We start from the raw sequence: 13,309 nt of genomic DNA, 5'->3' as shown, positions 1-13,309 counted from the left end.
AAACAAACATTTTATTTATTGAAGTTACCAGAGTCTATATATATATTAGATTATTTTAGCATTCTTTAACTTGACAGCTTGAAAGTGCCAAAATACAGAAAACCTCTTTAACCTTATTTTTTTAATTCTAATGGACAACTTGGTGTTTTGTTTGTTTTGTCCATTTAAATCTTGTTTTATTAGAAAATTATTAATGAACATGTAAGAAGATGACACTGAAAATAGGGGGAACAGTTTATTTTACAAAACCATCATCATCAGAAAAAAAATATTTCAAACCATCATGAGACAATATCATGTTTGGGTGATCAAACACTCATTCAGTATTACAAAGAGGGGAGTTTATTAGGAATGGGGGGAAAGACTCAAGGCTATTTGAATCTGGTCAGACAGGGCAAATGTTAAACCTGGATTTCAATAAGAATCAAAAGCTCTGGTCTTTTTTACTGACACTGTCCATCAAACAGACTGATGGGCATGGCCAGCCTTTGTGCCAGGTACCCCTCCAGGGTCTTTAAAGACATCTTCCTCACATCATAGCCCCGAACAGAAGCCTTTGCCTTAGCATTAACTGGTACAATCTCCTCTCCACTGTTGCAATCATTTCTCCCCACTGCTGCATATGTGGGGAAAAATGGCTGCAAAGACTCAGGAAGGGTGTCATTATAAGATGGGCAGCAGTACGCAGACCACATGTACTCAGGGACCGACACCCTATTATTGATCCAGCGAGCTTCAGACTCATAAGGCATGACCCCGGTGATCACGTACATCGGCCCTCTGCAGAAGGCCTTGAATTTTCTTAACATTTGGTTCTCTAGTAAATTCCAGGGGCCAGAGTTGGAGCCTTTCCGCTGAGGGACAATGTTCGTCAGGGTGAAGGTGGCTTCACGGTCTTCTTTTGTCTTCTGATGCATGCTGGGATTGAGATGGCCTTTGGTGTAGTTGGAGTTCTTGTAGTCCTTAAACACTGCCTGGCTCTCAATCACATTCTGGTCGATGGAGGCGGCAAAAGATTTCATCTCAGGGCTGGCACGAGAAAACGCCAACTTATAAACCAAGAAAGGAGACATCACTTTCAAGGTAAGAGGACTGTATTCATTTGTGAGTGGGTGTGTGACAGATTCACAAATGTATTTTGCAACATTTTATCAGTGTTACCCCACCCAAAAATATGACAATAATATGTGAGATAGCATTTTTCTTTTCACAGTTGGGGAGAAGCTGCTTCTGCTTCTGTGTGAAACTAAAGGCAAAAACTTTATATGCACCACATTGAGCACAATAACACTTAAATTATATTACACTTCCTGTTACATCTTCTCTTTTTGCTTTAACATGTAAACACAAATGCTCATTAAGACAGCATGAAAATGTAGAAATTAAAACAAATAAAAGGTTGTTTTTGTGAAATCTTGTGAGTATCTTAAACACACTTAACTCTATATTTAGACCATGATGCACTGATGGAAAAACACCTGTAAATTCAGTGGACAACAGGTTCATATTGTCTATTGTAGAATTTGCATAATCAAGGAAGAGCTTTGTCAGGATACTAGTTTTTTCGCAATAAATCCGTATAATTACATAATATAATCTCATCATGTCCAAACACATCATCTCTGAAAGTCTAATTCAACAGAGTTGTTGCACCACACTGTGTTACTCACCTGTGGTTCATACATCCAAGTGGAATTGGGTCGTTTACCATCTGCAGGGCTGAGTATGTACGCGGAGTATAAAGGTGCGCGATGCTGCCGGTGATACAAACTGGCAAAATGGTACTGGTTTTTGTGGCGCTGGCATATTGGAACATATCCAGCTACATCAATACCCTGTGGTGGAGTTTCATTGTAAAAGAAATTAAGACACTGGGAGAAGTCTTGGCTGATCTCTCCGATGACCAGTCCACCAAACCAGGGTAGGAGAAGAACCAGAGCTCCAGTAGAGATTTGCAGCATCTTCCTTTGAGACATCTTGCACCACAGATCAGCAGGTCAGCTGTGTATAACACAACTGTGATGAACAAAGAGATGAGGCAATCAACACAGACTTTGCTCCAGACCTCTTCAGACAAACTCCTAACCAAACTTACCAAGGTCTTTTCCTTCAGACAGAGAAGTATAAATGTGTAGAGAGTAGAGAGACGCACTGTTACTCGCAGACAAAGCTCCAGAGTCAAACAAAACCTACTTTTCCTTTTTGTCAATTCAGCGTCTGGCGTCATCACTGTTGTTTCCTCTTATATACATACTGACAGCAGGAACCCTGTGGATGACAGTTAACCCACCCACTACTCCGCTTTATTGGAAGTTTGCTGTAAAACTTCCCCTGTTTCTATTACGGGAAGCAAAAGTTTTGCATATCCTTTTTCATCAATCAGCTGATTTTGTTACAAGGCTTTAACTCTTTTGTAATTGTGGCAAGGTGAGGTTCATATGGCTGCAGTCCAAAACCTACACCTCGGCATCAAGGCTGACAAAAACCTTGGTTTATTCCCGACTAGAAAAGCTATCATGTCTCATAATCTTTTAAATCCAGAGAGTGAAACCCACACAGGACTTTCTGACTTTATTTATAAAAGAACAAAAAATATGTGGTGAATGCTTCAGGAACTGACAGTGCACTTTCTGGTTGCTGGCATTGTAGAAGTTGTTGTTGTCTTGTTTATATCCCTTCCAGGACCAGGTTTCTATTCTATGCAACAGACCCCCTGAGGTGTCAGGAATCATGAGATACTCTGCATGATGAGTTTGATCTCTGTTTCTGTTTCTGTATGATCTTGTATTTGCTCTCATCGAAACTCCCCTCATTGTGGAAACTAGAAATAAAATGTTCCGGAAGATATACACTAAAAGCTCCCTTACATTACTTCCAGTATTTCTCAACAGTCCTTTTATAAAAAAAAAAGTCTTCAGCCTCTTTTAATCCCTATTTGCTTGATCTGTTTGTGAGAAAATCCTCTATTTGCTCCAATTTGTCAAAAATATCAATTTTACTGTATTTATGAAATGTTGGATTGACAAAAGGACATAGATATGGGGGGGAAGCCAGAGAGATGTACATGGATAAATATTATATAATATTTGAGACTGTGATGTAGGAGTTGGTGGAGGTGCATTAAGGGTGGATGTAGTCTTGTTTTGAGTATCGATACTAGCATCAATAGGATTGATACCAAAAATAAATGGGTCACATTCAGAACTCTTAAACTCAGAGACCAACTTGTTTGTTTAAAGAATTTCACACAATAAACACATTTGTTATTTATATTTAAAAGTTGTCTTGTGTTTTGATGTGCATGTGATTAAATAATTTACAGAGAATAATTAAATAAACGTTTGGAACTGAGTGGTGATGAAAATGTATTTGGAAACCTGAATTAGGAATAATATTACATTGTTAGCCATTTTCAATAATAAAAGGTCTAATAGCTCTATTAATATCAGGGCTTGTGGCCCTGATATTACATACCAAATGTCATGGTATCGGTCACAATAAAAGTGTCGTTTTCATTTCAGATTAAGTCTCATCTCTACATGTGACTCCAAATGATCTAGAACTTCTTGTGAGTTAATGAGATCATTTAAGATTAAAAAATAAACTTAAATGGAAGACTGGCCTTAACACCCCCACCTCTCAGCTCCTTCTCAAAAGAAGTTTAGATATCTGGATTTTCATCCTGATATGAACTGTGTTTTCTGAGCATATTTACAGTATGCTGCAAGTTCAGTCACTTAGTAAAAATAATCAAATAAAGCATCTCCATGGTTTACATTATATGTAAATATATTGAATGTTCACAGTATCATCTCAGGGTTCATTTGAATTTTGGCCAGTAGACACTTCCATCTAGTGAGCTCTCTGACAAATTACACTTGACAAGCTGCTGACTGCTCAGGACAATCAAACTAGTCATGCAGACCAGTTTAACAGCTGGTCTATGAATAATAACGCTTAATTTACAGTCACTGGTGATGAGTTGTAACCTGTGTGTAATAGGAAATTAACATGTTTTTTGTTTCCAAGCAGAGGAAAGCTGCTGAGCTCGACTTACTAATTTACGGTTTGTCAGCTAGTTTCCCTTCCCCTTCCTGGTTTTGTTGCTGACTCAGAGGCTTTAGAGTGTGTTTTGATCTTATGTCCAACACCTTGACCACACACTTGAAAGAAAATGCCACAGGCTTTTCTATTAATTTCCTGCTTTATATACAGGATATATTTTTAAGTGTAAAAGAGGAACTTCAACTCGATAATATACCCCTGATGTGTACATTCATGTACACCAGTATAAGTATAAACTTATGATGACCACAATCACTGGGGTAATTGATGTTAACGTCATGTTTTGAATGGCCTTCATGAAGGGTTTATTAACTGTTAATCAATAATTTATTGATTACCAGGTTGTGTCTGTCATTTATTTCCTCTGGTCTGACACCTTATTTGTCTTGGTAGCTCTTTAATTCATCAAGAAGACTCTTTAAATTGATAATCTGACATCTGTTCCTCTGGAAAAGGGCTGCAGAGTTATTGAAAGACCGTCTATCAGCCTATTAACATTTATAAAATACAGATGACTCTCTGTATCTGACTATATGTCTGATGAAAACAACTTATGTTGAGCCTTATGTGAAGCAGAATGTATCTTAAAGATCCCTATGCACAGTTATGTTTGGGTACATTACCATTAACAGACAAGTTTATTGCTCTCTCTGAGGATAAAAGGCTCTGTTTGCTCCGTGCTCTCTATTTATGTGGGACTGAAGATGAAGTCCTTTTTTTTATTTCATTGTTTTTTATATGATGATTTAAGGGCCAAACTATTTAGTAAAATGTTCTGTATTTCTGACGGGGATTTTTTCTGAATGAATGATTGAGCTGTGTTTCAGAAATGGAAACCTTTTTTGTGTGGCTGATTTTGTTTGACAAAGCTTTGTGTTGACAATGTAATGTTAGAAGTTTTGTTGTTGCCTAAGTTTGACAGATGTTTCACCACTGTATTTTGGTGTCTTTTAAGTCCATGTGGGCAGGGCACATGTATGACTGACTGATTGACTGACTAACTACATGACACACAGACAGTAACTTCTTATGAACTCTTGACTCTGTACTGATGATTTTTGAAAAACATTTATCACTAAAGACGTGATGGTTTGTCACCCTTCATAATGACTGGACGTGATCAATTAGGCTACTGTTTATTACTTTATCAATAAAGTAACAGCCAGAACCCAAAAGCTGTTCCTATCGTTGTTTTATGAGTGGTCTATAAAACATTGGTAAATAACCTTTAATTAATCTGTTATAACCACTGATAAACCCTTGATTAGCGGAGACCTATAAGACAGAGGTGCCTATATTCCTTAATCTCCGTTTGGCTGCTTTGCGTCTCTGCTTTGCGGCTGCGCAGCTGCACCGAGCCTGTAGCTGCACGTCTTCCGTCTCTTCCGTGAAAACATTTGCTGTGCTGTCAGCTTCAGCTCAGACCACTCCCTCTCTCAGTTCAAACGGAAGAGTGGTCTAGTCTTTACTTGTCACAGTGTTACAGTTAGACGTTTCTTTTCAAGACTATGTGCCCAGCCGAGAATGGCGGAAGCCTGCGCGCTTGACGAACTACAGTCTGAGCTCACCTGCCCGGTGTGTCTGGAGTTGTTCTGTGATCCGGTGATCCTCGAGTGTGGACATCACTTCTGCCAGGTGTGCATCATCCAGTGCTGGGAAGCCAAGGCGGACGAGCAGTCGAACTGTCCAAAGTGCAGAAAGTCGTGCGCCCGTAAACTGCGACCCAACTCTCTCCTGTGCAACGTCGTGGACAGTGTGCGCAAAGCCCGGGTCATGGATGCAGCCGCGGGCCCAATCGAGTGTCACCCGGAAGGTGGTACGCTGGAGGAGCCGGAGGAACGGGAGCCCGGGTCCAGCATGAGCAGCGTGGCCTCGTCCATCGGGTTCTGGCCGCGTCTTGGTGTGGATATGTGCGAGGAGCATGAGGAGAAGCTGAAGCTGTACTGTGAGGACGATCAGCTGCCCATCTGTCTGGTTTGCGGCATGTCCCGGGACCACAAAACCCACAATGTCATCCCCATTAATGAGGCTTTTGAAAACTACAAGGTACCAGCCAGGTTCATACAGACCATTTGAGACACTGTAGCCTACTTGTTGATGACAAGCCTATTTGTTATTGTTAGATCAATGTGATTCATTGTTTGAAAGATCATTTTAAGTTTTTCTTTATCGTCCACATATCTAGCTAATTAATTTCTGTTCTGTATTATAATAACTGGAGTTACAAGATACTATTTGGTCTCATTTGAGACTTCCCTCCTTGTTCCTGGAAGGAAATGTACCTCATGCCTGTCTAACTTTCGTAGAAGTCAAGTCAAGCCTACTTCATAATTTTTTATTTTCTATGGTGTTAACAATGAGGTCTTTCATAGAGCAGATGCTGAGACATTGCAGTTATTTTAAAAAACAGACTCTCTGTTTGCCTCAGCGATTTGGGTACTTTGTGATTTACAGGAATTCAGCAGGCCAGTGTGAGCCCTCCTACAGTTTTAACCCCTCTGTCAGTTTGTTTGAAGACTCCCTTTGAGAGGCCTGTCAGGGCAGTTTAAACATGTTTTATTGGCCCCTAGAATTCCTATTTTGTTTGAATTTGTGGGTCAGTACCGGGGAAGGGTGCGGTATCATATGACTCCCATTAAAATTGACTGTTGTTGTTCAAGCACCAATTGTACTCAATGAACTCAAGTTCATTAAAGTGTAATCTGGTTTACAGAAACCACGTTTTATAAATGTTTCGCATGTGATTGCTAATTTCCGCTGCCCTCCCTACCAACAGGACAAGCTGTCTGTCGCTTTGGAGAGGGTCGAGCAGCAGACAGAGGAAGCCTCACTCTTCCAAAAGAAGACCAATGAAAAGATCCTCTTCATTAAGGTACATGTACGTACATATATGTATGTTTATTTGTAATGTATGTCTCTGTGGAGCTACCTGAACACACCATCCCCCTGTGTGAGTCTTCTCAGTAGAACCAGAAATTCTGGTTGCTAGGTAACATTCACCTGCATTCTTCCACCTGTACACGTCTGAGAGACGCGATTGGAGGATGACTCATCCTAATAATAACATACGTTGTTTTAACATGATGACTCTCATTTCTTGTAGAGGCAGTCATGCAAAGAAGTGGTTAATAAACATTCGTACACTTCATGTTTGTCTTTCTGTTTGTCTTTCTCACATTTCTGTCGTTCACAGGTGGACACACACACACACACACACACACACACAACACACAGACAGAATGTGCAAGCATACTATACAATAGCTGGCATGTCACACACCCTCACAGACAGAGATAATAGCTGACAGAGTTTAGGTTGGGTTGCTTTTTCCAGCATTCTTCTCAAATGTTGGGCTGTTTGTGTGTGTGTCTTTGTGTGTCTTTGTGTGTTTGTGCGTCAAACAGAGATATGAGCGTGGCATGTTTGCTGTGTTGGGGTGTTTCTGCTGCAGCAGATAAGTACACATATCTCTGCAACAGGCTGCTACTACTACTCTATTTTCTGTCCTGTCTGCCTGTCTCTGCCTGGTTTTTTTCTGTGTGTTTATCTGCCTCGCTGTCTGCCTGTTTGATTCACAGATTTTCACTTCTTGGTTTCACCGTCAGTATGACAGGATGTGGCAGAGAAAGGTTCAGAGGAAGTTTGTCACTTCTTTTCCTGTGTGTGTGTGTGTGTGTGTGTGTGTGTGTGTGTGTGTGTGTGTGTGTGTGTGTGTGTGTGTGTGTGTGTGTGTGTGTGTGTGTGTGTGTGTGTGTTTGATTTGACATAACTACCTGTCTATCTGCAACATCCTCATTAATCAGTACATGTGTTTATTCATGAGACTGCAAAAAAAATCACTGAAAAAAATAATTGTATAAGTCCTGCATTGATTATGTCATACGTTATGAAAAAGTTATTATTAAGCTGCAGATAACTGGCCCCAGTGTGTTATATATTATATTATTATATTATTACTACTGTAACTTTGTTGTATAACAAGAAACATTTCTGCTGTTGCACTTGGTGGAGGTGGAGCTAGTTTTAAGTACTTTATAGATGTTGATAGATGTTGGGTAGATTTACTTATAAAAATGCATCATATTTTATAAGACAATCATATGTGCTTTATGTAAAATGACCAGTAACTGTAGCTGTAAGATAAATGCAGTGGAGTAAAAACTGCATTTTTTTCCTCTTATTCAGGACTGGACGTATAAAATGTTGTATTTTCTCTTATTTGTTTGATTTATTTTAATCTTCTATTACCTGTTTGTCTGCTTCATCTTGATTTTATATTAAATCTATTGTATTGATCTTATTACACCTATTTTTTAATTTTTTTAATCTTCAGTTGGTTTAATGTTTACATTTGTTCTGTCTCAATATTGGTTTGCCAATCATCTGTAAAGCATTTTAAATTGCACTAATCTGTACAAAAGGCGCAATACAAATAAAGTTTGATTTATTTGTAAAGCAGAAATACTTAAGTACAGTGCAAGTGCTGCACATTTGTACAAAAATGCAGTTCTTCACATTCCACCACTGATTATAAACCTAAAAATGTCAAGCCTAAAACCATTTGTTACTAATTTTTATTTTTAACCCTTGTGGAGTTTTTCATATTTATGTGGATAAGTGTAAATGTAGAAAATGCAAAGTATTTTCAAGAAACTATCAAAATAAAAATGTCATGTTTACAGCAGGAAACATCAGGTTTTGGTTTCAGTCCCTCATGGTAAAAAAACAAACAAAAAAACAAGGTCTTTTCCCTCTTAAGTGACCGTTTAACACTGAGATTCAACATTCTTGTGGGTTCCAGAGGTGCAACATATTTGAATGCTCCCATAAACAGAGCAGCAAATCAGACAAAGTCTCCTCTCTTTCTTTCAGGAGCAAGCAGGCGATCTGGAGGAGCAAGTCACAGCAGAGTTCAGCCGTCTGAGGGACTTCCTTCTGGAGGAGGAGGAGCGCATAAAGGGGAAACTGCAAAAGCAGAAAGTGGAGAAGCTCAACCAGCTGGAGGAGGCGCTCACTGAAGCCACGGAGCAAATCAGCCAGCTGGAAACTAAAGCTGACCAGCTCCGCCTCAAACTGAGGGAAGAAGAAAACCCGGAGCAACTCAAGGTAAAAGAAGGAGGAGGAGGATGATACTTAAATGTATACGATGTATTGTACAGCATTGTTCTTTTAATGTCGATACATTGAAAGGAAAACATGTTAACAAACAAAGAATATCTGCATGTTTCAGAAGAGACAAGAGTGTTTTGTAATGACAGGCGTGTTTGTATCTGCTCTGTTTCAGGGAATTAAAGATTTCATTGGGGGGTGAGTATCATCTTGATCATATCTCCCTTCAGCCTAGAGAAACTTGACTACTGTGATTTCTGATTGAGTCATTTCATTTCTAGGTCATCTGTAAAGTCAAGTGTCGTTTTGTTTTGTAATACGCCTGCTTGAAACAGGATGTTGGGACATTATTGTGGTTTAGTGAATCATCTGTGGGCATTGTAGTGCCACCTCTGTCACACAGAAAGTAATGAGGCTTTTTTTACTACTTGTAATGCAAATGTCTAGTGCCATTTTTAGATTTCAATCTCTGTCTCGCTTTCCTTTCCAGGGCTGAGAGCTTGTTTGAGCGCCCCCCAGAGGTGGGTGTGGATCTGCATTCCGGAGAGTTCCTGGGACCTCTACAGTACAGGACATGGAGGAAAATGAGCTCAGTTTTTCAGCCAGGTATGAAGACAAATACACACATGACATGAACACACATCAACCACACTAGTGTTAGAGTTGCACTTTGAAAATGTTGGAGGAACTGCAAGAGAAAAAAAGAGAAGAATTGATGCAGCACCGAAACCACTGGAACCTTCAATACCCATAATGCAACTCAGTTGTTTGTTTTGTTTGACCCTCCCCATCTTTCTAACTACATGGCCGCCGGTTTCTTACACAAGCTTCCTGTTGAAAATGTGTGGTTACCAAGACAAAGCCCCCAGTGTTTAAACTTGAGTTATTGTCTCAGTCTTAACATGTTTCACAGCCTGTGTTGTTCTTGCATGACTTTGACATGTAAAATCAGAGGAACCTTTGCCCTGCATTTTTTGTGAAGTCTTGTATCAACCCGCTCTGTGTTTTAAACATGACGTGTCTAATTCCTAAGCAGAAGTTTCTGAAAGACTATAAATAAGCCAGTGACATGCTGTCATAAATTGTCCCTGGAGACTTAACACTTGATGAGAAGACTCAACCTGTAATGAATCTCTGGAATTACTTTACAGTCGTCTATCTTGACCCAGTACATCATCTATATTTAATTTGGATCATGTAGTTGATGCTCTTACCTAGCTCGTTTTACACCAGTTGAGTAGGTAGGCATTCGATGTCGCACTGAAGGTCACTGACAAGGAGTCTTTCTCGGGTCACTCTTTGTAAACACACGTTTGTTGTTGTCTCTCAGCTGCGACAGCGGTGTTCCTTGACCCAGACACAGCCTACCCCTGCCTTTGGGTTTCTTCGTGTGGTACCAGCGTCCAGGTGGGCAAAATTCAGCCCAACCTGCCCAACAACCCAGAACGCTTCACCCGCTACAACATCGTCCTTGGCTCTGAAGCCTTCTCATCAGGACGACACTACTGGGAGGTGGAGGTGGGCCCCAAGACAGCGTGGGGTCTGGGTGTGGCCTCAGCCTCTGTCAACAGGAAGGAGGATATCAGCCTCTGCCCAGATGATGGCTTTTGGACACTGGTGCTGAGTGACAACGGAAATGGCACCGGTGAATATGAAGCGTGCACTAACTCAGAGGAGTGCTTGCTTTATCCCTCCAAACCCCCCAGGAGGGTGGGGGTATATCTAGACTATGGTCGTGGTGAAGTGTCTTTTTATGATGCCGGAGACATGAGCCACCTCTTCACCTTCTATGATGCAAAATTCAAAGAGCCTGTTTTCCCGTACTTCAACCCCTGGCCAATTATCAACGGACACAACTGGGAGCCGCTCACCATAGTAACGCCACACTGGTGATAGATGTTCTTTTTATACTGACGCTCTCCATCAGCTGGTTTAGATTAAAACTGTGGAAAGAGATTCAGCTGCTAATAACTGTGCAGCTGTGGAGCTGAACTCTCTCTTGAGCCTTCACAGTATTAACTATTTGTCTTGAAAGTGTTTTCTATATAAATTACATGCTGATGATAAATAGGTAACCTTGTCTTACATTCATGTAAGACTGGACTGAAGACAAACTACTAAATCACAAGACAAATGACACTTTAAAGGACATGCCTGATGATATATTGTATTGTTCTCATTGTCAAAAAATCCCATGAAAAGACCAAAAACAAGTTTTGTCTGTGTAGCCAAAACTTTATGAATCGAATTCCTTCATTGTTGTCCAAAAGCAATAAAAACTATTAACCTCCGCGCTTGAAAATAGTCCCAAACAAATATTCTATTTCCTATTCTTTCAGTTAAGTTGCCTAAAACCTAGAGGGCCCAACTGTTTCAGGAAACAGTTGGACAGTCTTTTTAAAGACTTACATTTTCAGTCAAAGAATTTGGGGTTTTGCGGCTGAGTGTCTAATAAACTTTTGAGAGGTGAACACATTGTTGGTTCCCGTCTTTTCATAGCATGTGTTGACAATTTTTTTTAAAAACATTGAATCACAGCATTGTCTTCTAAGTTTGTGTATAAGTTCTGAATTCATTGGAAAAGAAGTAAGGCATATTGTTTACTAAAAATGTTTTTTTTAAAGAGTTTATTGGAAGAGGTGGATGAGAAAGGCTTTGAATTTGATTTTTACTGCAATATCTTGCTGTGTGTCAACATCTAACAATATAAGAACATATATTTTTCACTGTTTTTGTATTTTATACCCAATACGGTAGATTTAAAGGTACAGTGTGTAGGATTTAATGGCATCTAGTGATGAAAATACAAAAGACCCTCTATAGAGCCAATGTTTGGTTTGTCTGTGTAATGCAACATGGCAGGCTGTGTGGAAGGGGAGCTGCACCCTATGTAGAGGTAAATGTCTCATTATAAGATAACAAAACTGCAAAAATTCTTATTTTCATGGGATTTTATGTTAATTAAAACATGCTTATGAATATTGTATCCCATTTCTGCTATCCGTTCCACTAAATGCCACTAAATTCTACACACTGCATCTTAAACACAAGTATTGACAAAAATTGACTGAACTTGAACACAACATTTATACCTGATGACTCTTTAAGAACTTGATTTTAATATATTTTTCCATGTGAGTTTCCAAACCCAGATCAGAGTGAACACATATTTGAGATTTTATGAGTAAATTTCCAACTAATGTTGTCTTTTTTCCACCAGAGGGCGCCCAAAACTAACTTGAAAGCAAAATTACTCCTTGGCGGTCCTCATAACAAGACCCTCAGCTTTTATAAACCTTATTCAGAGAAGCCATATTTGTCATCAGTTTCTCTGCTGTAGCTGGTACACTAATAAACCAAAGATTCACTGAGACATCTGAGTGAGCTGCAGTAGCGCTGTGGTCTCACACATCTGTATAGATGTGGAAACAATGTCAGAGATGGTTTCCAAGCAAAGTTTACAATATAATGCAAAGAAACACAACAGTATCAGACACTACAGGCATAGAGTTGCAACAAATTCCTCTTTGATAACAAAAACTTAACATTTAATTTATGGTGTCGCACCCTGTGGCTTTAAGTATCTGTTTTCAAGATAATCAATTGATTAGATGTCACTCTATATTGTGTTTGAGCTTTGTGTTTCCCTGTTAGGGATACCCGCAGTGTTTCTGTTTCAGTTAAGCAAGGTTAATGAGTTCCTTCATGTCAATTGAGCAATGTGATAAGCTGTTACTTATAGTACAGACAAATAAATAATGAGAATTAGTCTGACCCAAATAAAATTATCCATTTCTGCCTAATCTGTTTGCGTCATCTGCCTATACATTAACCATAGACTGGATTTAAGGCTTAACCTGTCAGGGTTATGTCTAGTTCAACCCTTCTCTCTTCTAACTATCCTGATCTGTAATTAGATATTATTGTAGCCTGTTACACATGCAGTAACACAAGCCTTCACTTCTACATTACTGCTCAGCCACCACTCCTTCTGTCATTTATCCTCCGCCTTTGTTCCGTTTCAGTGAGGGTCAAGGTGATAAGAGATGAAAGTGGTGCTCCAGAAATAAGAAAAGTTTTTATCTCTTTACTTGACTTGACCTCCTGTCTAAAAGTTCTGCTTCATTCCATCCCT

At 39.5% G+C, this 13,309-nt stretch overlaps 2 protein-coding genes across 2 annotated transcripts; one reads left to right on the top strand and one right to left on the bottom strand.

The window, feature by feature from the left end:
• Positions 1–258: 258 nt before the first annotated feature.
• On the bottom strand, positions 259–1,987 carry LOC133986210 (endonuclease domain-containing 1 protein-like). The gene is made up of 2 exons (XM_062426018.1): positions 1,671–1,987; positions 259–1,049 (listed from the first exon to the last, which is right to left on the bottom strand). The coding sequence occupies exons 1-2, from the start codon at positions 1,974–1,976 to the stop codon at positions 444–446; spliced, it is 912 nt and encodes a 303-aa protein (XP_062282002.1). The 5' UTR covers positions 1,977–1,987; the 3' UTR covers positions 259–443.
• A 3,602-nt stretch (positions 1,988–5,589) lies between these two features.
• LOC133985903 (nuclear factor 7, brain-like) lies at positions 5,590–12,967 on the top strand. The gene is made up of 6 exons (XM_062425645.1): positions 5,590–6,111; positions 6,842–6,937; positions 8,938–9,171; positions 9,350–9,372; positions 9,665–9,780; positions 10,505–12,967. The coding sequence occupies exons 1-6, from the start codon at positions 5,590–5,592 to the stop codon at positions 11,065–11,067; spliced, it is 1,554 nt and encodes a 517-aa protein (XP_062281629.1). The 3' UTR covers positions 11,068–12,967.
• Positions 12,968–13,309: the final 342 nt, after the last annotated feature.

This window comes from Scomber scombrus, chromosome 9 (assembly GCF_963691925.1).
Source record: "Scomber scombrus chromosome 9, fScoSco1.1, whole genome shotgun sequence".
NCBI lineage: Eukaryota > Metazoa > Chordata > Actinopteri > Scombriformes > Scombridae > Scomber > Scomber scombrus.
This window is presented reverse-complemented; position numbering and strand designations above follow the sequence as displayed.